The sequence below is a fragment of the Vespa crabro genome, chromosome 11 (assembly GCF_910589235.1).
Source record: "Vespa crabro chromosome 11, iyVesCrab1.2, whole genome shotgun sequence".
In the NCBI taxonomy this organism is placed as follows: domain Eukaryota; kingdom Metazoa; phylum Arthropoda; class Insecta; order Hymenoptera; family Vespidae; genus Vespa; species Vespa crabro.
This window is the reverse complement of record NC_060965.1, coordinates 6864255-6874254: the sequence shown is the minus strand read 5'-3', so window position 1 is coordinate 6874254 and position 10000 is coordinate 6864255. Positions and strand designations below refer to the sequence as shown.

The window sequence follows — 10000 nt, the reverse complement described above, 5'->3', positions numbered from 1 at the left end:
GCGTGTATATATATATATATGTGTGTGTGTGTGTGTGTAGGTAGATATACGAGACTGTTTTCACGTATCTCCGTTTATTTCATGGATAACCGAGCTCGAGATTATATCGTGAGATCATTCAGGAGGAATCGAGCCCTCGATGTAACTTCTACCTAGACGTCGATTAATTAAGCACGCATTGATGAGCTCACCGTCGTGATCCAATACCGAGACAAATCCTGTAACTTCTTCGATCGAACCGGATATATACATACATAATGTTTTGAAATGATTCGTCACAGATGTAAAATTTTATATACATCATTGAAAAATTTAATACAGCGTACTTGGACAAATTTTTTGACATGAAGTATATATATATATATATATATATATATATATATATATATAAATAATAAAAAATGTAAAAAAAGATAATAAATGTAATCGAAAGATATGTATATAAAAAAATGTAATCAAAAAATTGAATTTATTTAAAAAAGAAATTGGATTTTTAATTTTTCTAATCTTAACAAAATTTCCATTAACTTTATATCCGTAAATTATTTTATCTTCAAATTTTTGTCACGAACATACGCTAAATTTTTCATTAACAAATTATTTGAAAAAGAAGAATATTAATACGAAAAAGAGAAAATATATGAAATATGATCGCTTAACCTTGAATAGATTTAAAAGAAATAAATGAATCGTTAATTTGTCCAAGTTTTAAGAAAATTTTGTCTAATTTCATGATTATCGATTCGTTTATCTTCAAATTATTATCGTAAATTCATCACATTTATCGTTGTTAAGATGTTTAAACAAACAAAAATTTTTATCAATCAAAACATAACGAAACAAAAAAATGACCCGACAATTACGTCGACCGATTAAGAAAATATCGACTAATTATTAAATTAATAGACATGAAAAACACGTCGATTCTCTCAACCTCCTTTATCTTTACATTTAAAAATTCATATCAAATTGATGATAAACAAAATATTAAAACAAAACAAAACAGAACTAAACTAAACGAGAAGAAATATAAAAAAAAAAGAGAGAGAGAAAAGTATTATAATAAAATTTTATTTTTATCGTTTCATAAACGATGACGATAATATTTAAGATCATCATTACCACAAGATCATATTATTAAAATACATTATTATCGTAAATATTTTTACTATCTCATCGTCATCATTTTCTCTCTCTCTCTCTCTCTCTCTCTCTCTCTCTCTCTCACACACTCTCTCATGATGATTATTATATTTGTTGCAATTATCAAAGGGAATCGAGTCGGGTGACGGTGTATCAAGGACGCGTTAAAACGTCCTCATGCTCGATGCACTCCACCGGCAGTGGCAGCCGCGTGTAATAATAATTATGAAACGATACATAATAACGAGGCGACGTGCCCGCTAACGACGCCCATCGTCGTTTCTCACTCTCTTTTCCTCTCTCTTATGGTCTCGACATTCCTTCTCCGTCTCACTGCCGATTTAATAATATGTACTTTTTCTCCTTTCTCTTTCACTCTCTCTCTCTCTCTCTCTCTTTCTGAGAGTCTCTCTCTCTCTCTCTCCTTCCCCCTTTTTTTCTTTATTTCTGCAAATTTCTTCATTACTCGTTCAATACAACACGAGCGCACAAGTCTCCTGGTCCCACTGTTGACTGCCGCATACTTTTTTTTTGTTTATTTTTATTTGTATTTTTATTATTTTTTATGTTTTTTTTATCTTTATATTTTTCACGTCGCTACCTACGACCAACCCTCCCATCCCCTTAACCCCTCATGCTCTCTATCTCCGTCCTCTCTATCACGCTTTCCTTCACAATTTTACTCTATTCGACGAATACGCTCGTTTGTGCGTTTCTGATACAAAAAAAAAGGAAGAAAAGAAAAGAGAGGGAGAGAGAGAGAGAAAGAGAGAGAAAAGAAAGAAAAAATTATGTACCTTCGCACCATGATATTATATAGACATATGTATACGCGTATATATACATATATATATATATTTTTTTTTTTAATTTTTATGCGTGTATATATATATATAAATATTTTTTTCATTCTTTCTTTTTTGCGAGCAAGCTGTCGGATTTATTTCCGTCTTCTCTTTCCTCACTAGTTGCATAAACCTTATCCTTATTCCTCTCCTTCTCTCTCCCTCTCTCTCTCTCTCTCTCTCTCTCTCTCTCTCTCTCTCTCTCTCTATGTCTCTTACTCTAATAGTGTTCTCGAATCATTAAAATGTAAAGCTTGACGCGACTGAACGGGTCGCTGAGAGAGAGAGAGAGAGAGAGAGAGAGAGAGAGAGAGAGAGAGAGAGAAAGAGAAAGAGAAAGAGAGAGAAAGAGAAAATTAGAGAGAGAGCTTTAGCACACGACGACGCCATATTGGGCAGCTCGCTTCGAGGGCAAATTATCTTGCTTAATTAATGTCGCGCGACCGAATAATAATTGGATAGAGTTATGCGTCACTAGACCAAACGTCGAATCGAATTAATGCTTTTTTTCGAGAAAAGGATATAAAATTATTACTACACCTATAGTCTATATTTATACTCATATGTATGTAGATATATATACATGTTTGTAAGTGTGGGCCTGAGTAATTAAAAAATGTATGCAAACATATAAATTATTTGTAATATACTTTAGCAGAAGAATTAATGAATAATCTAAATAATTAATAGTAAGATATATATATATATATATATATATATATATATATATAATAGATTCATTTAACAATCTAAATCAATGAATAATTAGTAACTTAATATACGTAACAATGTAAATATATGAATTTATTGATAACCTAATTAACATAACAATCTAAATAAATGAATAATCAATATAACGTAATATATATATATATATATATATATATATATATATATATATAAATCTAAATAAATGATAATACAGTAGGAACGTAATGTACATACGTAATGAAATTTAAATAAATGGTTTATAATAATATTTTAGTATCCACGTAAAAATGTTAATACATAAAAGAAGAAATAATATTAGAAGAAATATAAAAATCTGTATAAATAAATTAAACGAATCAATTAATCAATCAATAAATCAATCGATCAATTAATAACGTAAAAAATGTAATAATAAGCAAATTAATTAACAATTAAATAAATAATGAATAAATATGAAATACATTGTAAAAAGAAATTGTTATTATCATTATCTAACGAATTTCTTTAATCGAGACTACAAATTACATAAATGATAATTAATAACTGATATATGCAGTTTATTCTTTGAACTATTATTTTTTTTCAGCATTTTTACTATTTTTCTTTTTTTTTCTTTTTTTTTTAACGAATCAACATAAACGCGATTCAATTGGAAAGAGATTGGTTGAAGTCTGGGGGATTCCTATCACCAATCGATTTTTACTCCATCGTTCTCTCTCTCTCTCTCTCTCTCTCTCTCTTTCTCTTTCTTTTTATCTCATCTTTTTCATCCCCTATCTCGCAGATTCTCTCTGTTATCCTTACTCTTTCTTCTTCCTATTCCGTTTTATTGCTCTTTCTCTTTGTCTTTTCTCTCTTTCTCTTTCTCTCTTGCTACACCCTCGGCAGTTCTGTAATTTCTGAACACGGAACGTTTGATCTATACTTTTCGCGGAGAAAGGACGATTAAAAAGTGCCGTGACAATGATATAGTCACGTTGTAATCTCTGTGTAGCGTCGTTCTCAAATCCCTCAGGCGATGGGTTTCGGTCTCTGGTGTCTACCTTTGTTGATTAAGCAACGTGAACATGAAAGGTATATCGGTTTATCGGGTGCAATTAGGAATGAATCGAACGTGCGAGAAAAAACAGATGTAGAGAAAAATAATACTTCTTTTTCTCTCGCGTTTATGATTTTTTTATTTTTCACATGACAACTAGTTTAAAGTAATCATTTATGCTTTTGGTATTGTTCGTTATTGTTCGATAGAATTGATAGATTCCAAATAACGATAAAGTTCGATATAATGAAATTGTTATTTCTAGAAAGACATTTTTTATCTCTCTTTTTTTTATTATTGTTATTATAAAAAATGTAAGTAATAATTTGATCATTATTGTTATTAGAATAGATTGTTAATTAATTGATCCATGTGATCATTATTGGAATAATTAATTGATCTAATATGACTTTTAAATTAAGGATAGTCATCATATCAAACATATTATGTTATACATTAGTATACTATTGTAAAAAAAAGTTATTGAACGTATACATTAATAGCATACAGTGTAATATTTTGGAAAAATGTAAGTTAAGTTCAAAAAAAAAAATCCTAACGATATTCATTATATTGTAATCTGTATATCACAAAAAAAGAAAATAAATAAACCTAATCTTTACTAATATACATTACACAAACTGAACGATCTAATTTTTCGAAAAAATAAGATGTGTTCAATTGACTATGTTCGTTAATTCTTTTTTTTTTTTTTTTTTTTTAATGCACACATCACAATATAATATTTTTATTATTGTTTTATACACGATAATAAATAATAATAACACTATTTTTATTTACGCAACAATAAATATATATATATATAATAAAAATACTATATTTTGATTTGTATATTATAAACAAAAAATTAACGAGGATAATAGAATACTTTTAGCATATATTATTAATGAATTAATCAATATAATTTTTTCCAACAAATTGAAAAAATAATCGAAAAAGAAAAAAAGCCAATCATACGTATTAAATCATGATTTATACATTATCAATGAACTCGTATTATCATTAATAGCACATATCATATTAAAAAATAAAAAAAAAAGATAAAAAAGTTAATAAATAAATCAGATTATACAGAATGACGATAAAAAGTATTATATATTAATATAACAAGTAAAAACTCACATTGTACGTCGATTTTAGCTGGCGAGCTCTCGATCGAGTAACCAGTTTCCACATGAGTCGCTACACAAACAAAGTTTCCACTATCGAGTATCCGATCGACTCTAGTTATGTAGAGATCACCGCCAACGTGATGCCTTCTTGGACTCGGTGCCAATGGTTTTCCATCGATCTTCCAGGAGTATTGAACGAAAGTACTCGGCTGAGCCTCGCATCTAAGACGAACCGGATGTCCTTCGACCACCGAATGCTCAGCAGGACTTACTGAGAAGTATAAGTCACCATCTTCCGCGAGAATCAGCCTCACTGTGAACGAAATACCAATATCAATTAAATTAAAATGAAAATGAAAATGAAAATTATAGAAGAAGAAAAAAAAAAAGAAAATAATACAAAAAAGAAAGAAAAAAGAAAAAAAAGAAAAGAGAATAAAGTAAAATTCGAAATAAAAGTTTTATATATGATTGAATTAACGTGACAAAATAATTAACGAATATAATTAATTAACTTCTATATTAAGTTCAATATTAATTAATTAAATTAAAAAATTAAAAATAAAAACGAGAACGAGAATTGTTCTGTATTCATGATAATTTTATTATATTAATTTATTTTTTAATAAAATTAAGTTATTTTTTCGAACAATAATTCGTAAAAAATCATCTCGTCAGACGGGAGAAAATTAATTAGCTTAATAGGTAATTAATAAAAAGCGCGTTATCACCGGGGATTATCCTTTGATATAAATCTGCTATCGGAAATAAGCTTTCCTTTGATACATTTGGTCAAGTTCATCGCAATAATCAGAATTCGAGTTTTCTGAATAGAAATAAAATCTTTTTAACATTTCGAATTTTAATCTCGTCATTTCTTCCATAATACATATACATAACCGCAAACGTATGTATTTCCCAATAGATTAAACGCAATTTATCGATAGCTCGGCAAATATTTGTAATGCATTCTAACGGATGCATTAAAAAAAAAAAAAAAAAAAAAAAAAAGAAAAAAAAATAGAAAACAGAAGAAAAAACGAGAGAGAGAGAGACGTAAATAAACGAATTCATTGATTCATTTTAACGTTCTATTGAATTTGTTCAAAGAAAAATCTAATAATTCTTTTGTTATTTTTATATATTCCACCAATCGAAATCAAAACCTTGCATTTTTTTATTCGTAGAAGAGAATACAAACGATTCAGATTCAGAAGAAAAAAAAAAGGAAAAAAAAAAGAATGACAATAGAATGCACCAATTAAAGGGTCCCTTGTGCGAATTAAACGAACCGATTACACGGACAAAGCCGTAGGTAGTGGAGAGGGGGAGAAAAAAGAAAAAAACTTGTAACTACGAGAATCAACGAATATGTGTGTGTGTGTGTGTGTGTATATAAGGTGTTTCATCTCGAACTTCGTGCATTTTGAAATATTTATTGTCGGCTTCGATGATACGACAAAATGTCGATGAAAGAAATTGTTCGATTAAGAAAATATTAATTTTATTAATTTTAAACTCTCTCATATTTCCTTCTTTTACAAACCTTTTTATTATTTGTTCAAGATCGTCCAAAGGTCGACAAATTTGTATCATTAAACACACCTTTGTATAAACCACAATACAAGATTGCGATAATAAGGATATATTGATCTATAAAAAATAAAAATAAAAAAATAAAAATAAATAAATAATAATAAATAACTAATATTGGGATAAGTTTGAAATTTCGAAAAAGATGAATTCGAAGAAAATGTATCGATCCTCTAATTAGATCGAACGATATTTTACATACGTATTTTTTTTTTCGCACCATTGAAAACGGCAAAAAGATATTTTATAATAGATGCAAACTTTCAGTAGCTCACCCTGTATATATACCTACACATACACACATTTTATTTTATTTCTCTTTTTTACCTCTCTCCTCCCAGCTTCCCGAATCCCACCCACCATCCCCACCTCATTCTCTTCCAATAACGACAATCGCTAGTTCTCTTGCGACGTGAACTCGTTGGACGCAAAAGGGATGTGCTATTACTGATGCCATTGCTGGATCCAGTAGTTGTTACATCGTCCGCTCGATCCACCGGCCAGTTTTATCAACAACAGTAGCTCTACCAGGGCAGATTAATTTGTCCAAGCACTCGAGTGAAAATCGATCGTTGTTTCTACGCGTGCGGAAGATGCGTCTGTCTATCTCATTCCATCATATTCAGTCTATCCATCTCTATCTCTTTCTATTTCTATTTCTCCCTCTCCCTCTCCTTCCTTCTCTTTCTGATAAATGTATCTGTCTATCTCATTCCATCACATTCCCATTCCCTTTCTCTTTCTTTCTCTCTCTCTCTCTCTTACTATTGTGCGAATTGGTTCAATCTCATTTTAAGTAAACATATTCATCTAAAGATTAATTAATTAGTAAGTTTCTATGATGGAAGGCAAAGTACTGCAATCGAGAAATTTGTTTGCTTTGTCTGATACCAACAAGCTGAGTGAAATTTATCTACGCGTCTATGACATAGAAATCTATGTGTATATATGTAGAAATCTGTATGTATATACGTATATAATAGGTTCATGCATATAGAAATCTATGTATATATACATAAATCTATTATGTATTTAGAATTAACAAAATGCATAGCGGTTGCTTAAATTCTTTTATATCTCAGGATAATGTTTCCTTGTATTATATCTAATATTATAAATATATGAATTAAATATATGAAGCAATTGTAACATATAAATATATAAAGTAATTGTAGAATTAACAAATTGCATAACGTTTGCTTAAATTGTAACACCCAAATGTTTCCTTTATTTCTGAATATAAAAACTATATACTATATATCAAATACTATAAATATATAAAGTAAATAATTGTAGAACGTGTACTAAATATATCTATAAAAAAAAAAAAAATAAAAAGGATCTATCATGGTTTAAACTACGTAAATTAAATAATTAACATTATTCCAAAACTTTGTTCATAATAATCATTATTTAAATTAAACAAATGCCTACCTAGAAAAGAATGAAAGTTAAACGTGTGAATAAGAAGTATAATAGAAAATATTTAAGGAAACTTAATAAAAAAATATCTAAAATGATTTTAACAATTCTCCCCTATATAGATACGTGTATGTTTATTTAGATTACTCTATTTATACAGGATAAAATTTTGAGGGAGAAAGAGATCCTTGTGTCAATTGAAAGATACGAAAGAAATTCTTTTAAAAATCGTCAATTATTAAATGATTTTTAAAGTATAAATTAAAAAAAAATAAGAGACAATAATAATTGTATCGATAAACTCTTTTTATTTCTATAAAATTTTCCAGTAAATGATTTATGTAATAACATATATCTATGTAAAAAGATATGAATCATCTTTATTTATAAAAATAATTATTGAAAAATTAAGGGACAAAAAAAAATTATATTTGTTATATGTTATTATAAATAAATAGAAAAAAGAAATAACTCTATTCTATTTATTATGATCATTGAACTACATTTAAAATACACTATAAGTAATAATTATATTATTCTAATAATAATTATATTATACTACGAGTAATAATTATATTGAATTCTTTTTCTTAGAAAATATAATATATCTTTCGCTTATATAAAAAAAAAAAAAATAAATAAATAAATAAAAAGAAAAATAAATAAATAAAAAGAAAAATAAAAATAAAAAAGAAGATCCAAATAATAAAAAGGAAAAAAAAAGAAACATCAAAGTAATATTTATCGTACAATAAATTACACATCTTTTACAGTTACAAAAAGTAAACGAAATTTTCAGGTGAAAAAAAAACAAAAAGAAAGAAAAGAATAATTTTCACGTTAATATTATAGAAATGATACGAAAGATATTATATTTAATGTTAAATAATATCGTTTGATCGATCATGCAAGATAATTTGATCGTCACTTTCGGATAATTGTGTTATAGCCAAAGTAGGTATCAAGTGGCAGGAAACGAAATTAATTCAAAGCCTTCGGTACAGGTTCGCAACAAATAATTGGAGTAGAGGTCCGGCGTTCGATGCTATAAACGATTATTATCGAATCTTTTCTCTCTTCCTCTCCCCCCCCTCTATCTCTCTTTCATTCACGTAAAAACTAAAATTAATCACTTTCTGCACGTGCCGAGTAGCCAAAAGGGAGAAAAGCTTAAATTTGTTCGATGTCACTCTTCGACAATTGTCCTTCCTATATTTGTTTGATTGTTTCTTTTTTTTTCTTTTCTTTTTTTAATTTAATTGACAATCATTTTTCTCGTCTAGACGAACATATGTGTATTTTTATATGATGCTATTTTTTTTTATAAAATACCGAATATGAAAAATCGTAATTTATAAATAAGGAAGTATAGTGCATATAATAATAAAAAGAATATCGATGATCAATCAATAGACTTAATTAATTTAATTTTTCGATAAAAAAAAAAAAGAAATTTATTTCACAAATATTTGTTAACAATCCTATAATCGTTTAAAGTAATTAAATTTGTTATTTCGAAAAATGATGGGTTTAAAGAAATGAATTAAAAATGAATTAAAAGAGACAATATATTGGTCTATTGATATCTATCGCAATTTGCAAGTAATAAAATGTAGAAAAAAGTACTGTTATTTTTTTTAAATATTTTCTTTTTCCTTTATTATAACTAACATATATAATATCTATACATAACAAAATATAGCATCGTTTTAGACAGCAAAATATAACCTATTCATATAAAAATCTATCTATATATATAGAGAGAGAGAGAGAATGTTTTACAAAAATATTATTTTTTTCTTTTTCTTTAAAATTTTCGTCTTCAAGATTTTTATTTATTAATTAATAAGTCTAGCTAAAAGAAAATAGTTTAATAACAAGATTATATTTTAGATATATGCATGCGTATATAAATATCTTTGACAAATTTATATTCTCAATATAATAACATTAAAAATTTTTCTTATCAAATATCTCCTCAAAAACGATTAAAATGTTTGATATTTTCGTTAAAAGATTATATACGATATGTGTTTAGCCTATAATTATCTCCTGTTATTTTTTATTGACTTATTTATTTTTTTTTTTTCTTTTTTAATAATAATTTCATTTTC

General features: G+C 27.3%; 1 protein-coding gene across 1 annotated transcript in view; it reads right to left on the bottom strand.

The window, feature by feature from the left end:
- Window positions 1-10000, bottom strand: part of LOC124427932 (tyrosine-protein kinase-like otk) — a 76429-nt gene that overhangs the window by 52263 nt on the left and 14166 nt on the right. The window contains exon 2 of the mRNA XM_046971393.1: window positions 4882-5184. Within this exon, the coding sequence (XP_046827349.1) occupies window positions 4882-5184 (303 nt within the window). The remainder of the gene's footprint in view (window positions 1-4881; window positions 5185-10000) is intronic.